The 18471-nt window shown below is 37.7% G+C and overlaps 1 protein-coding gene across 1 annotated transcript; it reads left to right on the top strand.

The window, feature by feature from the left end:
- Positions 1-6320: 6320 nt before the first annotated feature.
- Positions 6321-7842, top strand: LOC145118523 (ethylene-responsive transcription factor CRF2-like). The gene has a single exon (XM_079054221.1). The coding sequence runs from the start codon at positions 6659-6661 to the stop codon at positions 7604-7606; it is 948 nt and encodes a 315-aa protein (XP_078910347.1). The 5' UTR covers positions 6321-6658; the 3' UTR covers positions 7607-7842.
- Positions 7843-18471: the final 10629 nt, after the last annotated feature.

Here is an 18471-nt window from a genome sequence, read left to right as displayed (position 1 = left end):
AAGTAAAGCATCTATATTTCAAAACATTTCAAACATATTTTCAAAACATTCGATCTTCAAAAACGTTCTTTTCTTTCAAAAACATTCTTGCCTTTAAGGAACTCTTTCAAAATACCCTTTCCAAAAACATTTGACGCTTTCGTTTCAAAACATTTCATATATCAAAACATTGCATTTCATTATCATAAAATCATTTTGCCATGTACCCCAAAGTGGGAAAAATGCCAACACGTACTCACCTCAATCACACATAGGTTAGCTAGTTCTCTTCTAGTTCCTTTCCCTATAGCAATCGTCTTCAAACACTACCTACACCGTATATGGACATAAGTCATTAAAATGACCAAATACCTCTCAAAGGTTCAAATATTAAATTTTATTGTTTCAAATCATTCCTCATCCAAAAATATGAATGTAGGCGAAACCGTGCGTAAATTCGAGTCTGTATGCAAAAGTTATGAAGAAAACAAGAAAATCTCCAAATCAGGCATTTACACGGGCCGTGTAAATTAAAGCTTGCATTTACACGGGCCATGTTTTCATGTCTGGACACACTCAAAACTCTATTTTTCTCATAATAACACCCTACTTTGCATAGTTCTTGAAGACCTTTTTCCCATTCACTTTGTACCGTTTATTTAGGTTCTCACACATGTTTAGAAGGTGTTTTATCATCTTAAAACACTCCACTTAATCCATTAAGTGTTCATTGAAACCTTTAGATAATGATGATCCTAAAGTGTTTAAAAGAAGGGTAAACTAGTCCATTTTTCAGTTGAACATTCCAAAGCTCATAAGGCTTGTTCCCAACTTATTGAACACTCAAATAAATGTTGTCAAGCACATAAAACCTTAATTAATCTCATTGTAAGTACAAAAACTAACCATAGAATCCTCAATTATATTCCATGTTTCCCAAATTGCCCTTTAGGCTAAAACAATCACTAGAACCACTTATAGATCAAGAGATCCTTCATGTTTATGTTCCAATTCCATCTCTAAAGTGTCAATTCATGTTCATGAATGTCATTCACTTGTAATATGTCAATCATCATATAGTTATCCCTAGATTTCCCAAAATACCCTTATGGCAAATTATTCCATATATCAATATAGGAGTCAAGCAATACCTCATGTTTTGAATTCAAATCATTCCAATAACATCCATTCATGTTTATGAACTTCATTTGTTTAACAATTATACCAAATTTCATAAAATCCATTGATGTCCTCATATATTTCCCTAAGTCACCTAAAATTCATGTTTGTGCTTTATTCTACCATCATGGATGAATTTGAGCATTCCAGTTGGTTTTATTGCTATCAAATATCATCTAGGTCATAGAATCAATTCTCGTTTCACCATCAATTGCAATATCCCCAATTTGGGTTTTCTAGGGTTCATGGAGCTTTTTACCCAAATCATCAAATTCATCAATATGATGATTGGATTGAGATTAGAACCATGGAAACCACTCAAGGGAGGTTAGAAAACCAAAACCTAATCATTAAACCCAATCAAATCCGACATTGGGGTTCATCCCCTTCATCAATTCGAATTTTGAAGCTAAATGGGGAGGAGATTTTTACCTTGCAAGCCTTGAATCCTTCTCTCCTTTGCTTGGTTGCTTAATTCACCACTTGAATCACACCCTAGATGGAAGATAGAAGAAGAATTGCCAGTAGAAGCTCTCTAGAATGCTTCATACGTATCTGGAAGAGAAGTGAGGAGAGTGTTCATCTTATTTCCCTCTTTTTCACATTTAGTCCCTATAATTTTCCATTTTTGTCAAAAATGGTCCATTCTTCCAATATATGTGACTTTTATTTGAGAATATACATCCTAAGTCCATCTCCATCCATTACATAACTTTTTTTAGTCACTTCCTTTAGTTGAGTCAATCCTTGGTCAAACATAATTTTCCAAATTGGCGCTTTTGGTCGCTTAATTCTGAAATGTTAACATTTTAACCTTTAACTTTCTAAGGTTTATCTCAACTAATGATATAGTTATCATTTAAATGACTTACTTATGTAAATCATCCTTTATTCAATTACTTAATTAATTTACGAATCTTATCTTAAATTTTAGGATGTTACATCAGGCCTCACCTGGCATCGAGCCCCGCCCGGTATACATAGTAGCACATAACACATGCAAGGTTCACACAGACTCCTAACATCCTAACATAATCAATAATGGCTGGCATTGGTGCCTTAGACCCGCTAAACCCAGTGAGGAAACTCACCTCAAATGCTGAATCTCACAGAAAGAAATCTCTAGCTGCTGTCCTGACGACTCCCCGAGCTATCAGTACAAAATAACACCCAATCAACACTTGGGTTCCAAACTTTAATCAATAATCTATACTTGGGGTAAAATAACCATTTTACCCTTGGCCTAGCTTGATCCAAAACTAAGGCCCAAAACCATAAACCAATAAGGCCCAAAACCAAAAGATCCACAAAGGCCCACTTCTGGCTCAATTTTCCAAATTGGGCCCAAACCCCCAAATGGGCCTTACCCTAAGGACTACTAGAATTCCTTAATCCAAAAGCTTAATTCCAAATGGCCCAAAAGGCCCAAAGCAACAAGGTCCAAGAAAATGGCCCAAACCGAGGCCCAAACAACGCCAAGCCCAACTGCCTGAGTACGCGGGGAGTACTCAGCTGTATGCTAAGCGTACACGCTGCATGGTTTGTACGCTGTGCGTAAAAGCTTGTACGCCCAACGTACTCACCCAATAAGCCATTTCTCCAAAAAGCTCTTAACCACTTAAGTCTAAGAGTCCCAAATCGCAGATCTGAGTCATTTGCAACGTCTTAACCCATAAAGTCGACAACTTGGTGGCTTTGCATGCCCCAAATGAGCCCAAACTTGAAGTATAACATTCTACTTCCATAAAGATGGCCATTACTCAAACATGGTTGGATTAAAGCTTCAAAGGTGGCAACTTTATGACTCTCGGACCCAAAGAACACCAAGATTAGTAACTCTAAGCTTTAGAAACGAAAACAATCCACAAGAGCTCATCTATAGGACCAAAAAGGGTCCAAAAGTTAAAACATGGAGATCTAAGCTTCTAAAGATCAAGATCAAGACTTTATACCTTGCACAAGCTAGAAATGGAGCAGATAATCCGGATCTACAAGCTTCTCCTTGAACCACCACCTTGCTCCAACCTTCTCTTCCTTGAAAATGGGACAAAACACACCAAAATGCACTCAAAAGACCTTCCAAGATCAAGAACACTCAACAATGGGGTTAGGGTTTCGTGGAGGCTGTTTAGGGACAAGAGGGAGGCTGATAAAGAAGATCCTCATGTCATAATGTTCTTTAAATAGTGCTCCTAAAGTCCTAATCCCGTAAGTCTCTTTTAGTGTTTGAAATTTCTTGCATAACCTACGTGAAGTTATGAAAATTTGATAGTGATGATTGATTAAAATTTCTGAAATTTCAGTTTTCTTATATAGCTTACCGGTGAAGTGAAGTTGTTGATAAAAGTTGTAGTTTTATCGATCCAGACCTACTATAAGACTCATTAATTTTCGAGGTAATTTTTTACTTCAATTTCTTGTGACTTTCATAAGGTTTTCTGCAATAAGATTTTCTTATATTCATGATGTAATTATTTTTCTGATTTTTTATTACTCTAATGTATGCTAAATATTGATATGTAAATTCCAAATTTGAAATGTTGATATGTAAATCTGATTTTGAAATTCTGATATGTGAATTCTGATTTTAAATAACTGGTGTGTTTTTTATGTTAATTTAATTAATGAAAATATGAAATGTTAATTCTGAAAATTTGATACCATTTTTTGTTTTTGTTTAGGTTGTACTTATGGATAGCCAGGATACCCAAAGTTGGGTTGTATCCTTTTTTGCTTCTACTCTATCTTTTTTCTTTCAATCTTTTTTTCTTAAGTATAAATATGCTTCTTAGTAAACTAGCATTGGGTGCTCAAAATAGAAATAAAAAAAGAGAGAACAACATCTTAATAATAAGTTATATGGGTTTTTAAATAGGAGTTTTGTTAGAGGTGATGTACTTGGTAATGATGGACAAGATTTAATTATTGAGTTACAAACTTTTGCAGGAAATGTTGTTGGATCAAGCATAAAAAAGTGAACTCCTTTAGACAATTGTTCAAATTATGGAGTTTGCAAAAGAAATGTATATGTTTCTCAATAAGTTGGTAGCATATAATATTTTGTTGTTGGTACACAGTTGCTTCCGCGAAAAGAAGTTTTTGTGAAATTGAAGTTATTAAAATTATATCTTCGAAGGACCATCACTCATGAACGATTATACGGATTCACAGTTTTAAGTATGGAAAGTCAATTTCTATTAAGTCTTGATTATCATAAAATAAGAGATTACATAGAGGCGTTGTTTTAGATCATTTTTTGTATGTTTTTGTTTGTACAACCTTGATTTAGTTTGACTATAAAATTTATTTTAGTTTTTCAATATAATTTTTTTTATATATAAGGGCATTAATTTATTATCACGCCCCGGACATTGAAAATCAATGGAACGGCCCTGCTCTAAATGATCCATTATCTTTTATGTCATGTCCCCTTTTTTTGGAACAAATTCTATACCAATGAATTGTACTTTAAAACCATTTTAGCTCATAGTTCGTACTTTAAATTTCATATATTTTCTTATTGTCATTATCATCTGAGAACCGAAACTATATCGATTACCTACATCTCATTATTTGATCAGATTTGATGAGAATCACCGGTGTGAAGAGCATGGATCGTATATCTGGAAGTGTGGAAGAAATTATGAAGACATGTATCCGATAGGCGATAAGTTACGTCAAGCAGATACGTCACATTGGAACGTGAAACGATGTGAACCGATTTTGATATCCATAGCGTCGTTTAAATGTATGTGACGTGGCTTCCAAAGAAGCATGTAAATTTGATGTATGCGGCACTACAAAAACAAGGTTTTTATATATAATAATGATATATATATATATATATATATATATATATATATATATATATTGATTTCTTTTATTTAAAACTATTTTTTTTTCAAAAAAAAAGTTCAGTTATGGTTTTTCGACATGAAGTTAACGTCCAAAATCTTCCATTAATTCATATAGTGTTGCAATTAGATCATTATTAAAGGTAATCTCTGTTAAGATAAATGCAAGGGTTGGTTTTCGCTTGCTCTTTATCGCACTTGGTTATTCCGTAATAACGTCCGATCTTGTTTCAGGATTGAGTGGAAAAGGGATATATGAAGTTCGTTCTGTTCCTCTATGCATCTCTGTTATAAGCTTTGAATGGAAGCCCCGGTAAACAGCTGCAGTAACTCTAACTGTCCTAAGGTAGCTAGGCCTGACCTGGTGACATACTCCAGATGAGTGGCCAAGATGAACAGGCTTGAGTGTCGATATGTGACTTTAAGGTAGGCGCCTATCTCTTATTATACTATAGCAACAGAAAGAGCCGCTAGATAATAGGGTGCGGAGAATGCGCTCTTTGAAAGAATAGGCTCTGGGACTGTGGCCTTTCCTTTCTGTGTTTATGCGGAAGAGAGATCCATTAGTGATTGACCCACCCCTCCTGGCAAAGAAAGAAAGGCAGGTTCAGACGATTGATCAAAAAAAGATTACCCCCAACTCTAGCTGAGAAGTTGAGTAACCCTTCTTTTTTTTTCCGAAAAAAAATCGAATAAAGAAAGAGATAGTCTATATCCTGTATCGATCAGAAGAAATTTAATCAGAAGAAATTTAATACTTATTATAAAACATTAATAAATACTTGGGACAATGAACTTAAAGGTAAAAGAATAGCAACTTACTTGTAAAATTGTCTCAGACTCTCAGTACAATATTAAAATCAGACATTATAAAAATAGTCTTAGTACTACATTCGAAAACAAACTCAATCTTATGATATGACTTAGTTTTTTAGAATTGGTTATGCTTTTAATTGTTTTAGTTGATTGATGATTAAGGGCACGTGCCTCAATTTAATGAAATTCCAATGAGTAGGTTAAAGTTCAATTTTTTTTTTAAAGAAAAAAAAAAGTGTTATTGCAATAACCGATTCCATGACTAAAATAACAATAAACGGGTAAAAGTGAGTCTTTGATGAGAAATAAAAGTTACATTTAAACAGTTAGAAAATTAAAAATAAAGTATTTTATAGAATAAACGCTTGGGATTATATATAACAAAGCTAAAATAAAATATAATATTTATTAATAAAAATTATGAGTAAAATTAAAATTGAGGTGGGTAGAATTCTATAAATGGCAAATTTTGTGGTCTACCCTTCTCTAAACCTTCTTCTTCCTCCTAAACCCTCCCCACTAGTCCACTCTCTTCACTCACTCTCCGGCTTCTTCCGCATAATGCAACTCCGGTGAAAACTCCTCCTCCTCTTTGTTTCTCTGTTCGTTTTCTGCAGCTTTTTTCTCCTTTCAGATTTTAATAATACCACTTTAATCTTCTATCTTCCACGAGTATTCTTCACGCTTTATAGAAACCTCTTTATTCTTCTATAGATAAAGGAATCTCGAAATCTCCTCTTTTTGCACGCTCTCATCCTTTTCAATGCGAATCTGATAATCTCACATAAATTGATTTTAAGCAGCTAACTGTCGTGGAAAATCGAGAAATTATGACACCAGAGAAGCGTACTGTGCACAAAACTACTGTTACAATGGTTACCAATTTGTTACCGGAAAAATGTTCTCGGCGGAAGTCTCCGGTGGTGAATAGCTCCACTGTAGGTCGTAGAGTCGTGAGGATGTCGGTGACTGACGCTTATGCCACTGATTCTTCCGGTGACGAAGAAGCAGAACAGATTCGTCGGCGAAGAGTCAGGAAATTTATCAACGAGGTCACGATTGAAGCTGGATCAAGAGATGGTGATACTGTTAATAAGAAGGTGAATAAAACCGGAGATAAATTGAGGAAAAAGGCAGCTCCGGCGGAGAAACGGTTGAAGGTCGGTTCAGGTAAGAAGTTTCGCGGCGTAAGGCAACGGCCATGGGGGAAATGGGCGGCGGAGATTAGAGATCCGATGCGTCGTGTCCGGTTGTGGCTTGGTACTTTTGATACTGCTGAAGAAGCTGCAATGGTGTACGACAACGCAGCTATCCAGCTTCGTGGTCCTGATGCGCTCACGAACTTCACTGTTCCACCATTACCGGAGAAGAAACCTTCACCTGTTTCTGTTTCCTCCGGTTACAACGAAATCACATCACCAAAATCCGTCCTCTGTTTCCCCTCAACTTCAACCGACGAGTCAGCAACTGAGTCAACTCACAACAGTACTTTCAACAGCACATCACATGAAGCTTCAGATATCACCGGAGTTCCCGACACCTTTTCCGATTTCCGGCCGTTCGACGATCATTTCTCCACCTCCGATTACTACGACTTCCAAAGTATTTTCGACCCGACAACCTTAGCGGGTACTGCACTGTTTCATGATGTTGACCCGGTGGACATGTTTTTCGGGTCGGGTAAAGATTTTTGTATCGGGTCTTCGTCTTCACCCGAAGACGACTATCAGCATGAGTACAGTGATATATTAGGATCGGATCCTCTTGTGGTTCTTTAAAACCGGGTTCCATAGGATAAATATTTTATATTTATTTAAAATTTTGAATGTAGAAATATCTAGTTGACCTTCGTTACATTTAACGGTAACGGACGAGCGTGAGTGTGTTTTTTGAAATGGTTTTGAAGTTACTTAACGGCGTTATTTGTCATCTATTGTAATGCACGTGGTAGTGCACGTGAAGGCAAATGCCACGGCTTTTTATCATTTAGTAAGTATATTTCACTGATACTGAATTTATAGTATTTTAATAGATAAAAGGTAATAAAAATATAAAATCATTTTTACAAATTTAAAAGTGTTAAAGCCAATAAAAATGTTATGAAACAATAAGTTATGGATCAAAAAAGAAAAGAAAAGTGTTCTTATATCCAATAAAAACAAAAGCACCTAAACATGTGGACAAAAGATATATATACTTTACACTTTTTTTTTCATTTATACCTCGCTAATAATTTAAATACATAATATAGTTAGCTAATATATGTTGAAACGATCAAACGACCAACAAGTCATGGAAATTATATCTTTAAAGCATGCAATACTTTAAGTTATTCATAACTAAAATTAAAATTATTATTATCGTAAGACAAATTAATTGACTTTTTAAAAATATAATAAAAAAATGTTCTAGATAAATATAACAACACTCATTTAAAAAAAAATAATAAGTATTTTTACTTGGCAATAACCTCTATAGCTACTACCATCTCCATTGTTAGTTTTACAATACGAGTTTAATGATTAGGATGTAAAATTTTATAAAAGGTTCTACTATTTAAACCATGACAAGTTTAAAATATTGTAAGTATATACACACAAATATAAATACTAGATCACATGATAATAAAATATTGCTAAAAAAATATGAGAAACAAGTCGTTTTTAAATGAAAATATTAATGGCCGAGATTATGTGTCCTCCGTTGCTCGTCTATGGTGAACACGGTTGCTCATGTCCTCTCAGAGTGTTCTTTGGCGGTTTTATGTATATGACTGCTCTTTGGTTAGGGAGGTGGTGAAGGTTTCCGACCCTCTATCTCTTTCTTCCCTTATCACTTGGGTAGATTCGGTGCGTTTGACAACCAAGCAAATGAATACTCTTAATGTGATGGTGATTTTTTTTTTTTTTTTTTTTTTCATTTTGGAGTTTGTGGAATTTCAGAAATTTTCATGCTTTTGGAATATTTCCTCTTAGGAGATCGGTTATATTTTATAATGTTGTGGATAATGCATTTTTTAGATTGCTAACAGAAGTAGGAAAACTAAAATCAATTAGGTTGTTTGGCTTTGAAACACAACTTTAGCTTGCAGTTTGTTGTAATGGTCTATTACTAGCCTCTTGATATATTTTTTATTTAATCCCGTTGTGTTGTGTAGACTTGAACGATTATGGTTGGTTACAAAATAGTTGCCCCTACAAATCACGGGGGTGCACGTGATCATAATGGCAAGTCTAGAGCACAAAACCATGTGGTTCCCTATTTAAGGATTGTATGTTGAAGATTAGAGTTGCCATGGACGGTGGCGAATGAGAGTCAACCAACAGTCGGCGGTTTCAGCCAATCAGGCTTGGTGATCGATGAGCAGTCAATCAGCAATTTTTGCCCATTAAGTGGGTTTGTGTGTAACATTCAATTTCGAATGTTTCTAATTTCGGGATAACGAATCGTAATTTGATCGAGTAAAGGTTTTGGGCTTCGAGGGATTAAAGTTTAGACCTTATTATATGCTGATAATGTTGGTTAAGTGATTTAAGCTATTAAACTGTGTTTTGGAGCCAAAAAGGGTAAAATTGAAAAAATTGATATTTCAGACTCTTTATATGAATTAATGAATTTAGTTTGGTATTTTTTAAGTCAGAAGAAAATGGATATGATTCTGGGGTTTGTTAATACCTTCATGTGCATATAAAGATCACCAAAAACGAATTTGAAACAAGGAAGTTATGATCATTTTAAGTTGTTCATCAGCGAGATCACGATGCAACATAGGTCTGGCCATGACGCAGTGGCGAGGAAGCTATCGCGATCTGATGTCAGGACGATGACGCGGTCGAGGGCTTGACCATGACGCGATGACGTGTCTTGGTTGACCGTTGACCATTGACTTTTTAACCAGTTTGACTTTTGGTCAAACTTGGGTAGAATTGAGTATTTAACTAAGGTCTGGTATCGGTTTGGTATTAGGAAGTTTGTGTCGGCTGTTATGTTGCTGATGTTGTTATTGAGCTTCTACTATTTAGCTCAGGTGAGTATTCTTACTATGCTTTGTACTACATAATGGATCCTCTGTATGTTAGGATGTTGGTATGATGTAGTGATCTGTTAGGCAGTTAGATTTTTTATAATTACATGTGGTGTCTGTTTGGGTAATTTGTTGTCTATATGCATATGTTGACATGTTATGTGTGGGTTAAGGTGGTTCAGCTGTGTGCCGAAGGCCAAGATGCCCGGGCGATCCAACTTTATGTTGTAGGCTCAAGGTGGGTGGTCCAACTTTACGTTGAAGGCCAAGGTGGCGGTCCAACCCTGTATTGTAGGCCTTGTGTGCATGCATTTGTATGTGTATTGTTGTGTGGATTATTTTGGGGAACTCACTAAGCTTTGGATTATAGTTGTGGATTTAATGTTTCCAAATACTTATCAGGCCGCGAAGGCGAGACTATACACACACATCAACAGTTTTATGATCCGAGATTCCGCATTGCTTTCCTTGTAACTCTGATTTTAGATTACAATTTATGAACTAATGGTTTTACATTGATTATATCTTTATGTATATGGGTGTTTATTCTATTTTAAAAATGAAAAAAAAAATTATGAAATTTGGGACGTTAGAAGTTGGTATTAGAGCCCTGGTTTGAGGGATTTGGATGAACACTTGTGTGATTCCAAACTCAAACTAAGGATATCATAGTTTTTACAAACCTTTTTGAAAATAATGATTTTAAAAGGAGAAAATAATATGTGATGTGTATAGTCAGCCAAAGCTCAAAGGAGAGTGATCTCCTAAAATATTCACACTTGTTATGTATCTACTGATATGGGAATTGTTAGAAATGCATGCTAGTGGATAGGCTAAGGATCCCTTCAGGAATTGCATGTTAGAATTTCCTGATTTTGTGATGCCTTGTAACCTAAGAGATTTCTTGTTGTGTACTACATGAAGTTTAGACTGGTACTGTTAGTTGCTAAGTCTATGCTTTATAGTTGTGCATGATTAGGATTATGTAGGCCTAGAATGCTTGATTTAACCTTATTTCTTGTTCCTTTTTTTTGGTTGTGGGCTTAAGGTAGAATCATTTATTCGACTGCTTATCTGATTCTACATTATTTACGACGTGCATGCACGAGGCTACTAGTGGTGTTAGTAAAGACTTCTAGCGGTGTTGGAGCGTAGTCGAGGAGAATCCTAGGATGTAAATCTAGGAAGTTTAGTTGTATATTTTATGAGCTTATAAGTGTGTTTTAGTACACCTAGTTGTGGCCGAGTGTTATGGCCTAGAACTCTTGGAAGATTCCTGAGACAAATACGGATAGGTGTGGAAGGTAGTATCAGCCCGTACTACTGGAAGCATAGGATCTGTATAAGGATCAGGAAAAATCACAAGGCTGTTAGGGGATGGTTGTTGGTATATAGTGTGGTAAAGAACTAGGGTTAGTTGTACCTCGTCTTTGTGTTCTCAGTCTTTCGGTTATGGTTACTCGGGATGAGGATGTGTCTGGTAGTTATTTGAGCCTAAGTGGCCATGACACATTGTGTCTGAAGGGTGCAAACATGTGCAAGTGGGTTGGTCCTGAAGTTTCGGGTGCCTTGTTCGAAGTAGTGCCAGTTTGAGTCGCAGGACTCATGTAGAAAGTGATTGTGATGATCGACTCGAAGATTGCAGCCTAAGGTTGGATGGTCAGCTGATCATTTGGGATTTCATTTTCTACAATAGGGTTATATTCTTCTAGCCTCCCATGTTTGAGGGATAAGATATCGGATGTGTATCAGTCTATGGATAGAAGAAATGGATGATGTCCTCCACATCGATTTCTACCGCAACGGGTAAAGTTTGGTTCACTATAAATTGTTTCCGTCTTTCAGCATAAGGATGTTCTAGATTGATTATTCTTCGGTTCAATGGTCGTAATGGAGATCATGTCACGAGATGAACCTTCTACCCTATTTTGAGAAGATCGGGTGTCTTCGTCGTAGATTGAGAAATTGATTCCAAGGGTCGAACCGGAAGTCTGGAAGAGGAAGAGAGAGAGAGAGGGATATATATATATATATATATATATATATATATATATATATATATATATATATATACAGAGAGAGAGAGAGAGAGAGAAAAAAAAGAAAGACAAACAGTGCACGCTCAGGAATCGTCAGCCGATAAGAGAATTGCATTGTTATGTTGGGTTTGTTAGAGCACTTGTAAAGGAGTCTTGAATTTTAAGAGGAGTGTAAGGTTGCGAGTCATTCTTCAAATGTAAGTTTTGTGTAATGCCAGTTTCCGGGTATTTGCATTGTTGGCCTTGCTTTGTATTAACTTTGCATTTTGGTCCAAACGCTAGGCGTTGGGAATGGAACGCTAGGCGTTGGAACACCAAGCATAAGTTTATGGACGTCAGGCGTTCGCATGGAGAGGACAAACCCTAATTTTTAGGGTTTTCACCCTATTTAAAAGCTGTTGAATCATAAAAGTGACCCTCTTGAACTTGAGCTACCGCAGCTCTCAAGGATCCGCAGTCAATCTTCATCAGCAACCTCATCCGAAGTCATCATCAACCGCAGTTCTGTTACTGACTAACTTACTTAGTTTAACTCTTTACTTACTTTTGTTGTAGTACTCTCTATTGTCCAGTATGCCTTGCATGGCTACTCTTAGAGATTTGATCCAATGTAATTCTTGAGACTCTATATATAGAGCTCAATCTTTCTTATTCAAATACAACTTCTATGCTATCAATTACATCTCTTACTTCTATCTGATAACGCATCTTGAATCTCTCCTTCTTACTCTCAACATTCACTTGAACATAACTGAATATTATTTCTCTTCGGAGCAAGTCATTTGTGACTTAATCACTAAGTTTGATCTCACTTACTAACTTGGTCTTAATGCATTCCATGTTATGAATCAACTTATGTGTATACTTGATATAACACTTACTGTCATTTATATTTCCTTACATTTCCGCAACTAACTCTCTAATTATCTAACTCGTTAACTTATTATTATTGTTGAGCTTTTAGATCCTTTGAGATAAACTATTCCGCAACTATACTTGTTCTAACGTTTGTTCAAGTGTGTTTCAAGTTTTTCTCTCAACAATTGGCATCAGAGCCATAGTGGTTGCTTTTTGAAAAACAAAACTCTGATTTTCGAAAGGCCTTCTATACCACTGAAGCTCATTTCTTAAAAAAAACTTTTCAAAAAAAAAACAAGGAAAAATGGCACAAGCGTTATCTCTGAATGTTTCCAACAGTGTTGGTGGTTCAAACCGAGCCCCAATATTGGTGGCAAATGAATATCATCACTGGTCTCAGAGAATGGAAAGATACTTAAGGAGACTTGGTAGAGATGTATGACGGTCCGTAGAAGAAGGACCATATGTCCCTATTCTTACACCAGTTCAAACTGATGGCGCCACAGCCAGACTAGGAGGAGGTCAACCAGTCATGAACCGTCCCACTAAAGATGAACTCGATAAAATGGAAAATGATGTTGTTGCTTTTTATGAAATCTCTTGTGGAGTTGCTCCTGACAACTTCGACATTATCATAAACTGCAAATCAGCAAAAGAGATCTGGGAAGTTCTCAAGAATTTGTACGAAGGCTCAGAACAAGCTCAAGATAAGAAGCTCACAACTACACTCAATGAGTTCAACAATTTCAAAGCTCATACTGGCGAAAGTTTAGAAGACTCCTTCAAAAGGTTCAACCTGATAGTCACCAAGTTATCGAATGCTGGCACCATCCGCAGTAACCATGAAACAAACCTTCAGTTTCTCAATGGTTTGGGAAGACATTGGACTACTGCTAAAATGATAGTTCAAGGGGATAGAAAGATTCATTCTTTGTCTCTCTACAAGCTCTACGGGGAACTGCAAGCACAAGAATCCATCGTACTCAAAGACTGTGCTGACTTCGGAGGACCACTTGCTCTTATAGCACAAGCTCCACATAATCAATCCTACTCTCCCTCTTATGACACTACACCGCAGTCATACGTAGCCGGCTCAAAGTATGATGATGAAGAAGAATTTCAGAAGGCTATTGCTCTTGTTAGTCAACAGTTCAACCGGCTACCACCTCCTTCTTTTCGTAAGAATCAGCAGTTCAACAAACCTCCATTCAACCGTAACTTCAACCCGCAGAATAACCACTCTCGATATCCCAAAAGTTCTCATCCACCACCGCAATCTCAAAATACTCAACCAAAGGAGGCACCGCAATCCATCCAAACCACTGACTCCGGTACTCCCTCAGAAGACAAAAGTGATGTTGTGATTTGTCACAAGTGCAACAAAGAGAATCATTTTGCAAAAGATTGCAAGGCAAATGTAGTAAAAGACAGAGCATTCTATCTAAGAATGGCTCAAGAATTGGAAGAAAAGGAAAAGGCTAGGGCATACGTAGCCCATGTCAAAAGAGACCATCAAGTTTGGTCATCCGGAGATGAAGAAGAAGCCATCAGCAATGTCAAAGGAAAAGGCAAAATCTTCATGCTGGCAACTGCGGATGATGATGGGTCTACAAAGCTGGAAAAGAACTACTGCTACATGGCAAAGGATGGAACTCTAAGCATCGTCGAACAGGTAAAACTCATGATTCAAACTCTAAACTATAGCATGCGTGACTGTCAACCATTCACAGACAATCTTAATGACACATGTGTTTCCGTCCTTACAGACTATAACAAAGCTTTAGATGAGAAGAACATAGCGTCCCAAGAGATGTTTCATGTAAGAGGACGACTTGACAACAAAAGACTCAAAATGGCTATGTTAGAAAAGGACTTAGAGTTAGAAAAAGATGCAAGAATGTTGAGTGAAACACAACTAGAGATAGCTTTGAACCAAAGAGATTTAGCTCAGAGTGAGATTGTACGCTTAAATCTATTAATAGAAAAACTGTTCAATGAAAGTGAAGCTATTGAAAATTTGGTGAATAATGGAACCGTGGACAATACATAAAATTGGGATTGGTCCAATGGATATCCTACCGTAAAGGATTCCTCACCCCGGTTTAACAAAGATCGACTATATGTCCCTCCTGACCGAGAATTTCATTTCCCAGTCAATGACAAGACCTTTCCCGAAGATATCAGAACACACTTCGGTAGACTTCATAATCTAAGTAATAACTGTGTCATTGAGGAAATTGTGCCTAAGGTTTCGGGTCACACATGTGATCAAACTCCTATCTGTGGCACAATCTATCCAAATTCTCAGACTTCATCGGTGGTTGATGAAGAAATTATCCTAGAGAGTCCCGAAGTCTCACAGGACTTCCCATCTCTGCCCTCAGACCGCAGTGTCTCTCACTGTAGTCATGAGCCGCAGAAGTCTCACAAAAGTCCCACCGAAGTCCCAACTCAGTCTTACTCTGCGGTAGTCAAATCATCCTTACCGCAGTCCTCCATAAAAAGGTCTGTGACTCTTCAGCCAATTCATCGTGAATTACCCATAAAAAACTTTGAAGTGGGCCAATGCTCTCAAAACCCTGAATCTTCAAGTTCGGATGAATCAAGCCCTCGTTTTCAAAAATTTTCAAAGGTTTCCAGGAAACCGCATCTGAACACTAATGACTGCGGTTCTCAAAAATCTTAGCAAAAAAGGCTTTCAAAGAGGAAATTCGATCCCGAGGCACAAATCGACAAATCTTTTCTAAAAACAAAAGACATATCAGATTTTCAAAATCTAAGAGTCCAGAAAAGTTTGTTTTCTCTCACTATTTTTCAAAAAACTCTCCCATCAAGAAAGCATGCAAAAAGGAATGTACAGTTTCAACAGTCATTCCTAACTCATCTGACACAACCCAAAAGAGTGTAAGGTCTTTTCGAAGCAATGGTTTTCAAATCTATTCCTCAGATGATCCAAAATGGAAGGGTATATTCCCACTCCAACACTTTTAAAATCACATTAAAATTTTAACAAGTGGAAGGGTATTTTACCAAACCCAACAAAAAGGTCCAAAGAATCTACACGTACTAAATTTTTTTCGAAACAAACTTTCTCAAATTCTAACAGCACCAATGTCAAATTTTACCAACCTCGGACCGATCACAAGCCTACCTCATCATTTAGACCGCTGACCAAACAAAGTGTCAGAGCAAAAGACAAAATTTCAGCATGTTAATGTCAATGTAGGTGTCAAAATGGTTCATCTCATGTCAAATCTGATCCTTTTCAGAAACCTCGTAACTTTTCTAAAAAACGCAACACTCCAAAAACTCACAAACACCCAGGACTAGGATTAAAAGTTGACACGAAACCAGTCCCTGCAACCTCGGTTCATGCATCATTCAGAAACTCATCTTTTGTCCTACGCTCGAAACTAGTGTGGATGCCTAAACTAACCGTGTAATTCTCAGGCCTTGTGCAAGGAGGAACAAGAAGAAGAATGGTTAATCGACAGTGCCTGCACCTTGCACATGACCGGAAGGTTAGAATACCTTCGGGATTTCAGGCCAATTTGCAACGGTGGAAATGTCACATTCGGCAACAATGCGAATAGGATAATCCGAGGTTATGGCGTTCTTACTACGGGAAACTTCTTAATTCAAAAGGCTGCTTATGTAGAAAGCCTTAAACACAATCTCATCAGTGTTGGTCAACTATGTAAGGCAGGCCATCGAGTTGAATTTTATGACCAATTTTGATATGTAATGACAAGCGATAGGAGCACGTGTCTGATCAAGTCCCGATCCGAAGGTACTATGTATCCTCTGGACGTGTCTCTGATCATAGGTAAACCGCAGTTATGCTTCCTATCCAAAGCAGTATCCGAAGTCAGCTGGCTATGACACCGCAAGCTAGCTCATCTCAACTTCAGATACATCAACATTTTGGTCACCGGAGAACTAGTCAGAGGTCTTCCAATCCTCAAGTTCAGCAATGATACTCTCTGTCCTGCATGTAAATGTGGAAAGCAATCCAAAGCAAGTCACCCCATGGTGATTGACTCCTCAATTTCTGAACCACTGGAACTCTTGCACATTGATCTATGCGGTCCATCTACCGTAGCCAATCTTCATCACAAGAAATACATACTGGTTATAGTTGATGACTTCACACGGTTCACCCGGGTCTCTTTCTTAAGACTCAAATCAGAAACTCCGCAGATATTGATCAATTTTATCAAGGAAATTGAACTTCAGATCAAGTTACCAGTACGACGCATCCGAAGTGATAATGGAACCGAATTTACTAACCATCTCCTAAATAGTTTCTTGGTTTCAAAGGGCATCACTCACAACTTCTCAGCTCCCTACACACCGCAACTAAATGGGGTATTAGAGCGAAGGAACCGCACTCTAGTAGAAGCATCCAGATCTATGCTCAACTTCGCACACCTTCCTCTCTACTTCTGGGCCGAAGCAGTGGCCACAACTTGCTTTGTACAGAACCGAAGCATTGTGTGCAAACGTCTCAGCAAAACACCGTATGAGGGTCTTAAAACCGCAAGCCAAATGTCTGATTCTTCCATATATTTGGGTGTAGATGTTTCGTAATCAACAACAGAGATCATCTTAATAAATTCGCACCGAAGTCTGATGAATGCATCTTCCTTGGCTTCTCCACTAACAAAGTTGCTTACAGGGTTCTCATTAGACGCACAAGGCTAATAATTGAAAGATTCGATGTGAAATTTGATGACTATCACATCCGCAACACCGCTCCATCAACTGAAACCACAGCAATCCTAGAAAGTGATATTCCTGCTTCTTCGGGTCCAGTAAACCTAGTTGAAGTAAACTATGACGATCTCTTCGACCCTGTAGAAACAGCCAAGTTATCCGAAGTTCTTGTGTCCCCGGAAGCTCTACAGCAGCATGCTGACGTATCTGGTCCTACACCGTCCGATGAGGCATCACTGAATACTTCCACCTGGCCGGTTGAGGGGGAAAACTCAACTCCGGGCCATACAACAACCATCGAGGTTCCAGTACTAGAAGATGTAGCTCCAATCCCTATCCGCATAGATTTTCAACCATCAAACGTTTCTTCGGACTCGAATGATGAAAACATAGAGAACATTGACACAAGAACAGACTCGAGGATTATCACACTCCCATCCGCAATCCAGGGGGAACCTTCTCAGGTTCAAGGGGAAATCCCGTCTGCAATCCAGGGGGAACCTTCACCATCTGCCCAAGAAAACTCTGATCCCACCTTTCCAGTTCAAGACAATTCAGCAGGATGTTCTCAAATCCAGGAGGAACTGCCATCTCCAACCGCAGAGTCTTCCGATATTGAAGACATTCCCTCTACCGCAGCTGCTGATCATCTGCAACCCCGTCTACACGTATGGACGAAGGACCACCCACCAGGTCAAATCATCGACAACCCATCCGCAGGTATCCAGACTCGATCTTCCAAGGATTTATCTGATCACTGTCACTAGGGGTGTGCAATAAACTGCATAAACCGCACAAACCACCCGCACCGCACCACACCGCACCACATAATGCGGTTTTGGACGGTCACGGTGCGGTTAACGGTTTGTAGCTTTTCTAAACTGCACTATGCGGTGCGGTTTGTGGTTTATATTTACAAAACCGCGGTTCAAACCGCACCGCATTATATATATATATATATATATATATATATATATATATATATATATATATATATATATATATA

Source organism: Lactuca virosa, chromosome 6 (genome assembly GCF_052849685.1).
Source record: "Lactuca virosa cultivar CGN04683 chromosome 6, Lactuca_virosa_CGN04683_v6, whole genome shotgun sequence".
In the NCBI taxonomy this organism is placed as follows: domain Eukaryota; kingdom Viridiplantae; phylum Streptophyta; class Magnoliopsida; order Asterales; family Asteraceae; genus Lactuca; species Lactuca virosa.
This window is presented reverse-complemented; position numbering and strand designations above follow the sequence as displayed.